The 15,035-nt window shown below is 40.2% G+C and overlaps 2 protein-coding genes and 2 long non-coding RNA genes across 12 annotated transcripts in view; 2 read left to right on the top strand and 2 right to left on the bottom strand.

The window, feature by feature from the left end:
* LOC105429404 (RAS oncogene family member Rab26) overlaps positions 1-15,035 on the top strand; it is a 176,215-nt gene that overhangs the window by 100,545 nt on the left and 60,635 nt on the right. The window contains exons 1-3 of one of the 5 annotated variants that reach the window (XM_089074083.1): positions 6,101-7,102; positions 11,302-11,410; positions 14,111-14,389. In XM_089074083.1, the coding sequence (XP_088930209.1) occupies positions 11,342-11,410; positions 14,111-14,389 (348 nt within the window). In that variant the 5' untranslated portion in view covers positions 6,101-7,102; positions 11,302-11,341. Of the gene's footprint in view, positions 1-6,100; positions 7,103-7,209; positions 7,354-11,284; positions 11,411-14,110; positions 14,390-15,035 lie in introns of those variants that run through there. The other 4 variants (XM_011642361.3, XM_011642358.3, XM_089074081.1 and 1 more) reach the window with 4 other exon arrangements.
* The window catches only part of LOC105429402 (uncharacterized), a 92,320-nt gene that overhangs the window by 67,712 nt on the left and 9,573 nt on the right, over positions 1-15,035 (bottom strand). The gene's annotated exons all lie outside the window — the stretch shown is intronic.
* Positions 1,045-3,113, bottom strand: LOC148937148 (uncharacterized). Its single transcript, XR_016138653.1, has 2 exons — positions 2,509-3,113; positions 1,045-2,288 (listed from the first exon to the last, which is right to left on the bottom strand). It is a non-coding gene; the product is annotated as an uncharacterized LOC148937148 (long non-coding RNA).
* LOC148937147 (uncharacterized) lies at positions 8,336-11,278 on the top strand. The gene is made up of 2 exons (XR_016138652.1): positions 8,336-9,686; positions 9,771-11,278. It is a non-coding gene; the product is annotated as an uncharacterized LOC148937147 (long non-coding RNA).

The following is a 15,035-nucleotide window of genomic DNA, read 5'->3' as shown; positions in this document are numbered from 1 at the left end:
GAATGAAAAGGAAGCGCGCGAGGAGATATTTTCTCAAAGAGATCTCAAGAGGAGAACGAAGAAGATCGTTAAGGTGGACTGCGGGGCGGCGACTATCGGTGAACGTCAGAAGGCCGCGGCCAACTTCTTTTTTTTTCACATCGCCATCGAACGCAGACACGGGCAAATCGATATCGCTACTCGGCGCGGTGAGTATTCGCGTTTTCCTACCGCGGGGCCGACCAACCCCGCGCGCTCTCTCTTCTCTCTCTCTCTCTCTCTCTTCTCTCTCTCTCCTCTCTCTCTCTCTCTCTTCTCTCTCTCTCTCTCTATCTCTCTCTCTCTCTCTCTCTCTCTCTCTCTCTCTCTCTCTCTACTCTCTACTCTCTTACTCTCTCTCTTCTCTCTCTCTCCTCTCTCTCTCTCTCTCTCTCTCTCTCTCTCTCTCTCTTCTCTCTCTCTCTCTCTCTCTCTCTCTCTCTCTCTCTCTCTCACTCTCTCTTCTCTCCTCTCTCTCTCTCTCTCTCTCTCTCTCTCTCTCTCTTCTCTCTCTCTCTCTTTCACTCTTTCTCTCTCTTTCGGGGTCACTGACACTCCGACGACTGCCATTTGATAAAATTGCAGCCACCGCCGGAAATCTCGTTGTCGGCTGCACCGCGCGCGGCCCACGTCAAAAATACCGTAAACCGATACCGATGAGCTGCCGCGCTTCGATCTTGAAACCGCGTTTCCGTTCCCTTTCCCCAATGTTTACGAATTTCCGCGAATGTGATATATACTTTTTTTATGCGCGATCATCGCGGATTGAATTGAGTAACCGTTCATCTATTCACGTTCGTTCGTTCATTGTTTGTAGTGCGAGCCATCGTTGAAATAGGTCGCGAATCGCACACGCTGCGAATTTCTTTGTCGATGAGTATCGATCGCGGCCGCGATATATGCACTTTTTTAGTATCGTCGTCGAGAATTATTTTTCCATTTTTCGCGAGGCACAACTTGGACAGACGTTTACAGGCGACAGGATGACGTTTGCGAAAATGAAACCGTTAAAGTTGAAACAGATCTCGGGTGAAGGGAAGGTGGTGTAATATTTTCAGTTTCGTATTAATTTTTCACAACGACGTTCTGTATTAAAGGCCACTTGCTTCAAAGTTCAATCACTCGTTCGTGTCTATTTATAGCGCACACTATGCGCAGCAACCTTAACTTGTTATAAAATTAATGAAAAATTAATCTCTTAATAATAAAGATCTCTAATCATTTTTGTTGTTGGTTTCACGCGTATATTTTTCAACACTACCTGTCCTAACTCTAATCTTTTAAGAAATCAAGAGGAATAAATAAGAAATACATAAAATTAAATATTTTATTCATCATTTTAGACAATTGATTTATATATATCTTCTAGATAATCTCAAAAATATATGCATGAAGATCTTGATTGCAACTCTGCAATCGTTCTGCTGGATTTTTGTTTACTTTTACATTTCAGTTTTAAATTTTCATATTTCACATTTTCCGAATTATCCATTTCAACTTTTTAGTTCATTCATCAAATGTCACGATTTCGTTGATTGATTTCGTGTATTTGTTCGAAATTTGTTTATGCATCCAAAGATTATGCATCCGACCCTGATTAAATGGAATTTTTGGTACACGTTTTCCCCTATATTTCATTCGATTATTTTCACATAACTTTTCAAGTACAATTAGCTGCGTTTTACAGATAAATTAAAAGGATGTCGCATGTCGATGTGGTCGCCGAAAGGTGTAATCCTCGTTCCCGCTAGAACTTTCTTTGATCACGAAACGCTTCGCGATGTAACCGAGGGGAGTTGCGGACGGGCGACCTTAATCAGCCATCCGCAGTCCGTAGGACCCAGTCGATCGTATGAAGTTCCCGAAGACTTCTTGTCGTTTCTGCGATCTTGCTCTAATACAGGCCCTCTCCTCGTTTCTACCGTGTACACGGTAGAGAGAGCGTGACTCTCTCCCGCGTGGCAGCACCGGTTTGGTCTTAACGATCCCATCGAACAGGAGGTCGTCAGTTCTTGCGCTCCGTTCCAGCTCCGCTCCCTTCCTCCCCGCGCCACGAGACAGACCTCCGCCACGTTGGATGTGCTCTCTAGCTTGTAACGGTGTGCGCGCGCGACGTTACGTCCGCCGTACATCTCCACCACGTCAGCGTATCTTATTTCCACGGCATTAGATACGATCTTGGCTTGGAGATCAGACTCGCGAAATGATGAAATCTTTACGTCGGCTCGCGTGACGATAGGCGAAGCGAAGTACAGTAGTTCTTCCGATATCTAGAGCGGAATAAAGACTGGAATCGTCGATCGTTACGTAACATCGATTTCAATCTTTGCTTTCGAATATCAATATTCAGCAAAGCGCTTTCTCTCTCTCTCTCTCTCTCTCTCTCTCTCTCTCTCCCCCTCTCAGTCCTCGAATGCGTGCGTGTGTACGTGTGTGCGTTTGGCGCGCATGCACCTCGCGGTTACAGTTGGTAACGAGGAGGTAACTCACGATGTCTCGATGACGAGACAGTTGGACGGCCCCGCACTCTCTTGCCCCCGAGCACGGTGTAATTTTCTCCCGGCTATTTCTCTCCGCGCGCCGTTCGCGCGGCGGCCTAGCACGCGTTATGCTCGCCTGATACCATGGGCAGCCGGACGCAGACGTGCAAGATGGCACGCCCAGCTGTCGCCACGCAGACGCCGTCGATGTTGTCAGCCGCCACGGCAACAGGATCGCATATGCCCGGCCATGGTGTTCCGTCGTGGTGTTCACGCGATCGCACGCCGCGGCCTTGCTATCGCGAGCGACGCCGCTCTCGCGCGTTGGCACGACCAGCTAATAATAGTGATAACGCCGCCGCGTGCGCACTCGCGCAGCGCCGAGTGAACGCCGACCGCGCCTTCGTAGCTCTCCGTTTTGCGACTCAACAACCGTCGACATCGAACCTCGTCTGCGGAAAATCGATTTTCGATTTTCACGTTACAGTGATCACCGAGCAATTCCGATATTTGATATTAATCCCGACATTGTACACTCCAATTGTTATAATCTACATGTTATATGCAGTTATTGAGAGCACCGTTCCCGGATACTGCAATACGCACAAGAATCAATCCATTTCTCTCTTTAAAAAAAATCGATTTTGACTAATCCAAAGATTTGATCTCTTTAGATTATTATTGAGATATTTGCATTATCGGATTCTAACAAATAATTGAATTTATGAGAATGTAATATTTATTATGGAAAACGTCATATAATAATGAACTAATGTAGTTTCCAAACTTTTTTCTTTGAGATACAGAAAATTACGTTAATATTCGTTGCAGATATATTATATTTGATATATTGTATTTGAAAAATAAATAACAAGTCAAATCGTTAGATTGATTCGTCGTGGATTTTGATTGTAAGCATTGCAGATTTGTATATTACAGATTTTTACGAGCATTGTGCGAAACTTTGAAAGATACGTTAATTAAAGGATAATTAAAATTGTTCGGCCAAAATCTTTTTACTTTGTTTGTAGATATACATATAATATGTTCTCTTAGGTAAAAAAAAGAAAATAGAAAAAGATGAAGCAATTGCGTTGAATCTGATAAAGAAAGCAGCCAAAAAAATATGCAGTCGCACTAAAAAGTATCTCTTTCTCCAATCATGACTTGAAATCTTTCTTTGAAATCTTTGAATCTTTCTCTGTCTATAGACTTTTACCTAAATCATTAAATCTATCATCCGACTAGCATAAGATATAGATTTATGCTAATTGGAAAGCTTTTGGTGCAATCTTTCTTCCGTCTTTCCACTTTCGACCGCTCGATTTTTCTTTTGTTCACGATCTCTTCAATTCCTCCGACTGTTTTCCCTTTCAGTTTTCAAACTCTACTCTCCATAGATCTCAACATCGCATCACCGTCGTCGTGCGGTCGTCGTCGTGCAATTTACATCTCTGTGGCATGCATATTTTCGCGATATGTAAATTATTTCTTCCCAGCGTAACCACTTTGTTCAGCAGATTTGCATAATTGAGACGACGAACAGACTAATCTTCGATTCTTCTAGAAGATTTCATGTGTCAATATGTCTCGTTTTTTGATCGCAACGCTGACTGAAGTCCGAAGATGTGTGAAATAAATAAAAGAGAGAAGTGACGATAAAAGTTTAATAGGCACAAAGAGATTGCAAATGAAATTATATCATCATTAGATATGTATAATTTTTACGACATTTATGATGCTTCAAATACGATAAGTAGGACATTTAAATTGGACGTTTTATCAAATAAATCATATAGACTTCGGTACATATTGAAGATTTGACTTTTGCTAACGATTTACAGATCACAATTTTTCGCCACTGCTTGATGCGAACATATCATTCTTAAATTCGATATACATATTTTTAACACATTCATTGCCATAGCAGCCAGACGGCCGATATCTTTTTATTCACGCTCTTCGACGATCGACATCGTCAATTAACACGTGTGGAACACGCAATTACTTACAATTGTGAGTATATCACTTTATTAAGTATATCAAATATAAAGAGCAAAACAAAAACAAAGAGCATTGATGAATGAGTTTTTTATTTATGAATTTTATTATAATATTATACTTTTAAGTTTGTTTTTAATTATTCATTCTGTTACGAAACTAACATGTTCGGCATAAACGAAAAGAGAATTAAAATATGAATACGAGTACGCTAAACGGTCTATTCTCTGGTAAGAGAACACCTTTGTTTATTACAATTTGGAAACAATTAGTTGTATATTATTTTGTTAATACAAAGGCGCATTTCCGGATAATTTGCGTAAAACGGCATATGACGAGATACTCGCGATTCGAGATACATCTTAATCTTAATCTTAATCTTTCTTCTGTCTAACAATAAGCCACAAATTTTCCATTCCATTTTTATTTCTCTTCGCGGTGTCGTGAAATGAAAAGTTAAGTGGCTGCGCGCATCCCGTTGCGATCATAGATTGTCGCGTTTGCCGAGACCTCTTTGTCACGGCGACCGATGGCATCCTGCTTGTCTACCTGCAGTATTTGCATCATGCAATCGCTATACAGCTGTACGTCTGCATAATGTATCTGCCGAGTTGCGTAACAAAATAGCGTTGCAGCGGCAACGAGAAACGTTGTGTCGAATGGCGATTGGAAGGAACGGCCAAAAATGGCGGTCGTGCTGTCGTTGAATTCTAGAAACTACGGGTTCGGCCTTCGTTCCTGCCACGCCGATTGGCCGATTCGTCCTTGGTCCTCGCGGGGGGTCAAAGGCACTTCCTGCGCCACGCCAGAGAAGCGTCGCCATCCTGTGGTGAGCTTCCAAAGCATGGAAAGCTCCACGCAAGCGAATTATTCATCAATTCAATCCTCGCTTCACCCTTCGTGCTTGATTCTCCCTCTTGTGGCTATCTCTATTTTGTGACCGAGGGGTAATTTCTGGCACGAGCGCGATTTTATCGGCCGCGAATACGCAAGGGTTGGCTTGTGAAAAAGCTCGCGGGGATTGCCGATGGCTCTGCTTGTTTATCGAAGAGACATTTAATTTGTAAAATTAAATGTTTCGCCTTCTCTCATTTGTGGATTTTTGTTTCCTAAATAAAAAACAAACATTTCAGAAATATTTTGCTTCGACTAAACTGGATTTTGTGAATCCGAAATTATATTTTCTTTGTTCTTCGTTTATGTCCCTGATAGCATACTTTATCAAATGAATATCGACTGATACAAAATGAATAAGTATTTTAGATCATTAGGACGGATTCTTATGTCTAATTACTTTTTATAAATTTATATATACCCCCATATTATATTTTTAACTACACATTATATTTTTAACTACACGCGATATTTTCTTGATCGTAATTTTTGCATTTGCAATGTTCTTTGTAACAATATACAATCTTATGCTGTATTGATAGTTTATCTAATAATTGCAATTTGATGTTTGCAAATCCTGTTTAAATTTGAACAACTTCTTAAATAAAGTTTAGTCAAATCCCTTGGATAGTTTTCGAAAACTATGAAATCGACGAGATTATTTTCAATAGGCATAATTTATGATAAGAACAATATTAAATTAACATGACATGACAGTTTCTTTATTCTTGCATTACATACGACACATTAGGCTCTGTTTCTTTTTCACGCATTTATATTGTCCTTCTTTATCTCTCTAGAAAATGTTTTAATTTTAGCAGAAAAAAATGAAGGAAAAAAGTTAATGTGTCTGACTCAACATTTCTATTTTCAATTAGACATCAACATTCCTCACGTTCCGTATGCGAATTTTCATAGAATCGTAATGTCTGTCAAACACACGCGTCCGACTACACGCGCACGCATTCGGTGACGCAACATGTACGTGATGACGTAACAGCGACTGCGCGCGTGTATGAGAGGAAAGGAGAAAAGAGAAGGAAAGAGAGAAAAGAGAGACGTGCGCGCGATATCGAGTCGAGGTAACGAGTCACAACAACGACTACGACGACGATGACGCTACGGGCTGCGCTTGCGTGCGCCCTCGTTCTCTCCTCTTGTACACACATGTAAACACACGATGCGCGCGCTCGCGCGCGGGTGTTTGACGTCTTTTACGCTCCTTATACACCCCAGGGGTAAGGGATACATCTCTCGTCTCGCGAAAACTGACATCGTCCTCGCGTGTTGCGCCCCGTCGATGCACGATCGTCGCACTCCACTTCGGTCTTACACTGTCAGCCGTCAGACAGCTGCACGAGAATCGTGACTGTCGTCGAATTGTGCATCGCTGTAGCCTGTATGTTATCATGTGACAACGAGGGACACCATCGTGATCGAACATCTATCCCCTCGAAGAGCGAAGGAGATTGTTCCTTTGGATGTTGCGAACCACTTATCCCGCCGACGTGGTACCGCGCGCATTGTTCAAGCATTCGGATCCTCGGGAGTGAGATTTACATTCGGCCGAGGATAGCGGGACGACGTAATACGCGGCGAGATCGATAAGGAGCTCTCTATGAGGGAGCAGTGCCAAGCTCCCGTGTTTCGCCTGCCGTCGCCTGCCGTTCATGGGAAAAGTGGGTCGACCTACCGCATGCTGGTGGAAGGTGAGTGTCTCCGTCTCCGTTACGTCATCGTCTACCTAACCGTGTTATCGGCCAGAGTGGAGTCAAGTTATCATCGGGTGCAGCGCGGCGACGAGGTGAAGGCAAAGCGAGTGTAGACTATCCGGTGAGAGGACTCCACTCCCGTAGGTGTCAATCGTGTCAATCGTGTGATTTCCGTGATTGGGAGGTGCGTGCGCGTTGCCGTAGCGGATTCCGACAACGCGCGCCACTAGGGGAGCGATCGACTGGAGGTAGGATCAATTAGGGCAAAATGGCATAGCTGAAGCGTGTGACATGGTCCCCAAATAAACTTTTTCACGATAAGTGACTGTTCACTTTCAACGATCTTAAGACGCTTGCTTCTTGTCGTTGAAAAATATTCCGGTGTCCCCGAATGATTAGCTAGAACAATCGTGCATGAGTGAACTATAAATGAGAGTATATTTCCCTGATCGATTTTGTCAGGCATGTAAGAACCAGTGTACGGTTGATGGTACCACGATAGAGACTTAGGGGCAATTTCCTGACAGAAATATCCGATGAAGATGCGCTCCGCGCGATAGCGTTAGGCTCAAGCGAGATTTAATCTTCGTCATTTGCCTCGTAATGCTATCGCGTGCACGCACGTAATGCTGGAAATAGAAATACGTAATGTTAATACGCGACCTTGACGTCCATTGACGATGGAACACGCATAGGGACGGACATAGACTTTCGTAATGGCATTTAATCGATATCGAAACACTGTTTCAAAGTCACCGTCACAAGTCACCGTAGTCTACGTAAAACGTTTCCTTGTAATATGCGAAAAGACTACAACAAAAACTAAGTTTGATATATCGTATTTAACATAATCTGTTATAATTTGTATCGTAATATTTTGTAATTTAGAGAACTTTTAAACTTCGATCATAATCCTTTTTCTCTCGTTTTACAACGTTTAATTACGTGAATAATGAAGCTATCCAAATGATTATAAAGAAATAAAAGAAATAAAAGAAAGCAACTAAACATTAAGTACACGCGTTATATTTTGCATTCGTAATTGCAGTCGTTTTCGACAATGCGCATGTGCGGCGAAAAGTGTAACAAGTAGTCGGGCATTCATAACTCCAGTTCACGGCGTTTGACCGAGTTTCCTTCGGTTATACCACGCAGTCCTATAATATTTATTTCGTTTGAATTTAAAGTAAAATTTAGAAATAAAATAGAAATAAGATTAAAGGTAATTAGTGCATTAATGACAATGCTGCTCTTTCGTAACCCTCGCTCGTGACAATTGTATCGTGGCAATTCCGACTACTTTCCCAGCTGTGCTGATCATGCGGTTTCTAAATTTTAAATACGATCGAATGGAAGTCTCCTTTCGAATCTGTGTAACTAGATTGCATAGATTTCCAGATAGAAGAACGTGAAATAATTTATTATGCCGGCAGTAAAACCGCGCGATCCATCGTCGTATCACGCAGAGATGCAGATAAGAAGGCACCGATCACGAGTGCGCGAGGTCGCAGACGTGACTTTAAAATGACGATAACAATAGAAAGACTCGATGCGATCTTTTGTTCCGGGAGATGTTACACACATAGTTGATGCCAGCATTAATTTCATATCCGATCTCGATACCTGCGCGATGCACATGTAGCGAATCGTGTACATGAATAAATCAATATAAGATGGCGCGAGTGTGCATCGAGAAAAGAATAATTTCCATGTACAAGATATTTGGGTAAACGGCCATTGAGTAATCATTCAGCACAACGATCGATAAACTCGTCTAGTAATTTGCGTCGCGCGATAATTTCGTAAAGCGTGTAAACATAATGAAAGCGAAATAGACTCGTAAAACAAACGAGCGGATAGTAACGCGGTAGGTGGGGAATACAAACGAAACCATGGTTAAATATAGAGTGACCACTTTGATGGTGTGCGGTCGTGCCGCAAGGATCTGACCATCGACTGGACCCCGATAGCCTTTATTCGATCGGACTTGCTCTCATTAGGATCAATGCGAGGACATAGTGCAATCAAATTCTCGATGTGATTTTGTAGCGCGAGATACAGGCATGATTGCTTGTCACCAACTACGTGCTGTTATTTTTTAACGGATTTGAAGCGTCTTTGAACTGTCCAAATTCAGAATTAAATCTGCACTCTTTTAATAAATTAATAATATAATTAATGAAAATGTTGCATTTGTCGAATATATTTGCTATAAAATTGTTAAAAATCTTAAGCATTTAATTGATTGTTTTTAATTGATCGCTATATCATTCGTTGAGCGGGAAACATTTGATCAATAATACAATTTGATGAAATCCGCCTTGCGCGAGTCTGTCTTACAAACTGACAATAATTTGATCGACTAAAATAATTATATCCTTTGTTCCTCGAGTATGATTGTAATTATGTTGTTTCCAACCATGAGTACGTTTCGCTCGACTGGCTATGAAGACCAAAGAAGAAGAGATTGAAAAAGAGTATTGTATCAACTTCAAGGACGATAATTTCCTCAGAAAATCAACGAAGCATTTTATTAGAAGAATCGCTTTTTGCTCCGATTTCAGTTGCTCCGCGTTGTCAAGTGAGTTAGTCATTATCTTATCAAAACAATTCGAGTGATGTTTACTTTTTATGTTGAAATTGATAAAAATCTATGTGATTTTAGGAGGATCTGTATTATTTGATGAAAAAGGAGAGATTTAAAAGGAATTCTAATATTCTATTCAAAAAGATTAACTATGATTGCGGAAATATTATATGCTGAATCGCTATTGGTTTCGTGGCATATAATTTACAATTTACAATTAATGCATGCGTAATTACTGTTAAAAAGCATGGCAACAGTGAAGGGTCAATCAAGACTATGACAAAGGGGAAAAAAATGACTCTTTGTCTTCTTTTTTTGGTCGCACGATCGGTCGGTTGCCGAAAGATCGGTCGTCGAGATAGGCGAATCGTCTGCTTCCCGATCCGCAACGGATGATCGGCCAGCGAGAAGTGCGTGAGAGGTAATGTGGGCGGGTGGAACTTATTGCGATGGGTGGGCCACGTCGAGAGATAGAGAGAGAGCATGTGACAGAGATGAACGACGGAATCAGTTTCGTGCGTGTGACAAGAACAGAGAACCGCAGCTGCGATGCGAATGAGAGCGAGAGAGATTATTGGTCCATTGAAAGGGCGCGGGAGACAAGCGATGAAGCGAAACGTAAGGATGCTGCGGCTAAAGAAACGAGTGAGAAGGAATGAATGAGTGGTCCTGTGTCGGGCGCGTGACGAACGACACACGAGTGTGGTTTAGACTGAGTGTGTACACCTGAAAGGAATAGAACGTCACGTGGAATGTTTTATGTGTATGCGTATACGTGCGAATGGAGATGATATGTGCGTGATTGCACGTTGAAGACGATTGGTTGGGGAAAAAAGGACGATGAGAAAGCGCACGTGTTGAGGGAGGGAGAGAGTGAAATGGCAGGATGAGCGCAAAATGCGTTAAGCTGATGAGGAAGGAGAAAGAGAAAAGAGAAGAAGGGAGAAAGGAGAGTGCTCCCGAAAGAGAGACCCACGCATCGATGGAGTGTCGACAGAAAGAAAGATAGAGAAATGATCTCACGAGCGCTTATTCTGACGTGCGAGAAAATACGCGTGTATGATTGTGAATCAAGGAAGGTTGAGATAGATAGAATCACGCATCAAATTCGCAGTTGAGGTGGAAGACGAGAGTTTCGCGGTTTGATTTTCCTCGATCGGGACTAAAATCGACGCGATGACTTTGACACTGCGCATATGTTGAACTTTCAAAAGTATGAACCAACTCGCATCCTTCGAACAAATTTATGCTTGAAATAAAATCGATCGCCTGGAAGTATGATAGCGTCCTTGTATTGTATAAACTCGTAGTAAAAGAGAGTATTAAAGGATTGAGAAATAAGATCTCTCTCGATTGACCTCTCTTTAGCGTAAAATCGCAGTAAAATGATTGAAATATATGATAATAATAACAATAATAATAATTACACGGTTAAATATACTCGTGTATATATATATACTTTACTTCTTCGAAAGATTTTTTTAAGTTACATGTTCTATAAAATTGTTACATTAAAATTTTTAATAATAGGACGTTTATATTTTTATTCGCACTAATTATAATTAAATTAAATGGACCGTACTAATGTATAGCATTTTGTTATTCGCAGTTATCCAATGAGAGACGACATCTATATTTAGAAGAACACAATGAGAGGTGGAATTGCTGATGGTGATGGTTCATCCATGGTTACGGTTCCTACTTCGGCATCTCTTAATGTAAGTAAATCCTTATTTTATATACAGTGATGCATAATTGATTAAACATTTTGAAGAATACAAGGAAATTTTTACAAGTCAATTGCTTTAGAAATACATCATCAAATACATTTATTGTATATTTGTATATTATATACGAATTATAGAAATTTTTTTAAGGTTTTCTACTTCTTCTTCTTTTTTCTGAAGAAGATTTTCGTGTTGTATTAAAATACTTTATGAAATTTATAAACTATTGATCTATTTTGTTGGTAACTCTAGGTTTATTATTAGAAGAAACGATCGATCACGCGAGGTGTCGCGGTGTCGCGACGGTGCTTTCGCAACCTAATTATCGCTGCCGATTTTAGCATCAGTATATGAGCAACCCTTAGTTAAGTAATGTGTAGAGAACCGGTACAACAAGTATCCCAGTAAAGAGTCGTATACGGGTCACCATCGATCGTGTTCAATTAAACATCTGGCTCGATGAATAATGCACTTTTGAAATTGCAATTTCCTTGCATCTCCTTTTTTGCTTATATTTTAAGATCATTTAAAATCATTTCTTCATCGTGTCAGAATTACTTTTCTAAAAGTTGTATCAATGTCTATGTACACAAATGTGTCTATTCTAATATCAAACTCAACAAAATGGCAGAAGAAATGATACATATTTCTATGACCCTTGATCGATCGCGTATATTATATATGTATATTATATATAATATATGTGTACTATATATAATAAATTACACGTAAATAAAAACGACGATATAAACGATAAAATATATGTCATTTCTTGATACAAGAAACTCAAAAACAAATAATTTTTTCACGAATAATGTGTCCCAGAATCTTAGGAAGAATGAAGCAAAAAATATTTTTATTGAGTTGTTCCACTGTGATCTTATCTAATTCTATTGATAATTTACAAATATATATTTCACGTGTCGATCTGTACACTGCAAAAGAATCCTATTTAATGTCAACATTTGAACTGATTTTGCGTAATCAAAGTCGCCGCACATGCCAAACACATGCCACGCGACATTCTCAGGGGTGGGATTAATGCAGGCAGTCTATGGGGTAAAATGAAATGGAGGGCAACTAGTTTGAAAGGGAAGCGAATGCGAAACATTACGCATTCATTATCATGGCGCCTCTGTCTGTTTGTTTCATCGTATTATTATATGACATACTCTGTGGCGCAAATTAATTGAAATAAAAAATTAGCGTATCGACAAAACCGATGTTACTTTATATTTCGAAAGCAAGAAAAAAACTCAAGGAAAAAGTAACTAACTTATGTGTGTGTGTGTGTGTGTGTGTGTGTACACACACACACACACACACACACACACACACATAATATAATTACAATATAATTTGACAAAATATATTGTATAAAATATTCCGTCTAAAATATTTTTCCGCACATGTAATATTTCAACACAAAATATAGTTTTGAGATATTAAACTTGTAATATCATTTGTGATAATTGAGGTACAAGAATTAATGTAATGACGGCGTAGCACTAATCTTATGCTACGCTATCATTTGTACTATCGATTTGTACTATCGTATCATTTGTATTATCGATAAAAAGGCTATTAAAGCGCACATAAAGAAGTAGTCAAAGTAAGTAGTAGTCAAAGTAAGTAGCTGGAATAACCTTCATGGAGCCATATCTGTTAAATTATTCAGTGGGGAGCTGGCTACTCGGGAGATTATATCAAACTTCTTTGATACATCTTTGCGAAGAACAGTGCTATAAATCATATATACCAGTTGCCTTCTGCCATGTAAATTTATTGATTTCTCACGAGCCTTTCAATTTCAAGAAACGACATCGACGTTACGACATCACAGACACGTTTGCATAACGAGCGTTATCTCTGTTCTTATTATATTTAAAAAACTATGGTAAATACATCTGTTTCTAAAAGTTAAGAATTCTTATGATCATCCATGTGATTAAGTCCACGATGCTACACGCGAATTATAGTTATCGCGTATTTGCGACTCTATAAAGGTTCAGATACTCGGCTTCGTGTTATTTTATGATTATGTCAAACGCGTAGCAACGTAGTGATCTACGCCTCGCTTTATCAGTATCGTCGGGACTAGTTACTAATTGGCTTTAAGTATTACACAAGGCCATGGCATGTTCTTCGGAGATGGAGATGTCGGTCGATCGAAGGACAGTTATTTCAGCATTCGCTGCGCGGCAATGGCATTTACGGAGAGCATCCGTCGAACTGGTTTTCTCTGGTAGACTTCGATAATGCGACAAGCAGCACTTGTTTGTGAGAAGTTATCACGGGCAGAAATATTTTTTCGCGAACGATTTTTTTCGCGACCAATATAGCACTCGAAAGTAATCAAAGAACTTGTAAAATGCTAAAATATATATATATATATAAAGAACTGAATTTTCTCTCGTTCTTTTAGATTTTCATGAAAATTGCATATCACGATTGAGATTTGAGAAATTAAATACTATTTTTACTTTTTAAAGTTATCTAATGTTATTTAATGTTAGTCTTAACAATAATGTTATTTTTTCTGTTAACTTTATTTTTCATAAATATAAATAATTATAAATAATTATAAATAATATCTTAAGAAATATTAAAAGTATGCTTAGGTTAGTCGGTGACATTAGACATGTACAGAAATATTTAAAAGCGATTTTTCGTTAATTATATGATTCGCAGTTTATAACGGTCGAGGACAGCATGAGCGACGACGTATTTGAAATGGAAGATGATCGCTCTTCTACTGTCACAAATGTCGTTTCCGGAGGCCTTACGCCCGCAACCAGGCAACGACCCCTCGAGAAGACACCCTCACCTACCGGATACCGCGATTATAAGCCACCTGCCGAAGTGCTCGGTAATAACTACAGCACGACTTTCAAGACAACGAGCGATTTCGACAACGTGAGAAGCGCCTTGAAGAGGGACCAAGAAAAAGAAGATAATTTCGCGCACAAGGTACGTCGCTTATCATTAGCCCGACCTTTAAAGAGATATAGTGTAATCTCATTTATCCAAAAGAAAATCACTCTTGCCCATAAACATATTAAAAAAAATGACCCCGTTTTTTTATGAAGATTCACCATTTTCGTGGTAAAAAAACAAATTGTTAATTTCAAGTTGATGCCGAATTCGCATGTAATTCGGCAGCAAAGTATGCACGAGTCGCAAAATCGACTCGTCGTCGGTCGGTAGATCATCACGCTTCCGAAATGCAATGGGATTAACCTTGCCTTTTGTGCCAAGGACAAGCCGGCCTCCTCTCCCTCAGCAAACCCGTGGAATAATGATCGTGAATGCCAGAGGTCCGATGGTAGCCGTGGTACGGCCCCCGAGACGATTCTCTCGAGTCTTTCATTTCTCTTCGTTCTCTTCTCCGCTCCTCGCGTCTCGCTTCCTCCCTCTCGCGCCATCCATTCTCTTCCGTCTTTTTCTTTTCTTCGTCATGTCCTTCTTCTTTCCTTATTCGTGAGTGCGTCACGAACTTCCAGCTCGTCGTAAGATTCCTCTGTCTTCACCGCCTTCTTATCTGCTTCTTCGCCGTCTTCATTCGCATCCGGCGAAATACGACTCGTGGATAAATCTACGCGTGTTAGATAATACC

The sequence above is a fragment of the Pogonomyrmex barbatus genome, unplaced genomic scaffold, assembly GCF_055798465.1.
Source record: "Pogonomyrmex barbatus isolate J1 unplaced genomic scaffold, ASM5579846v1 scaffold16, whole genome shotgun sequence".
In the NCBI taxonomy this organism is placed as follows: domain Eukaryota; kingdom Metazoa; phylum Arthropoda; class Insecta; order Hymenoptera; family Formicidae; genus Pogonomyrmex; species Pogonomyrmex barbatus.
This window is presented reverse-complemented; position numbering and strand designations above follow the sequence as displayed.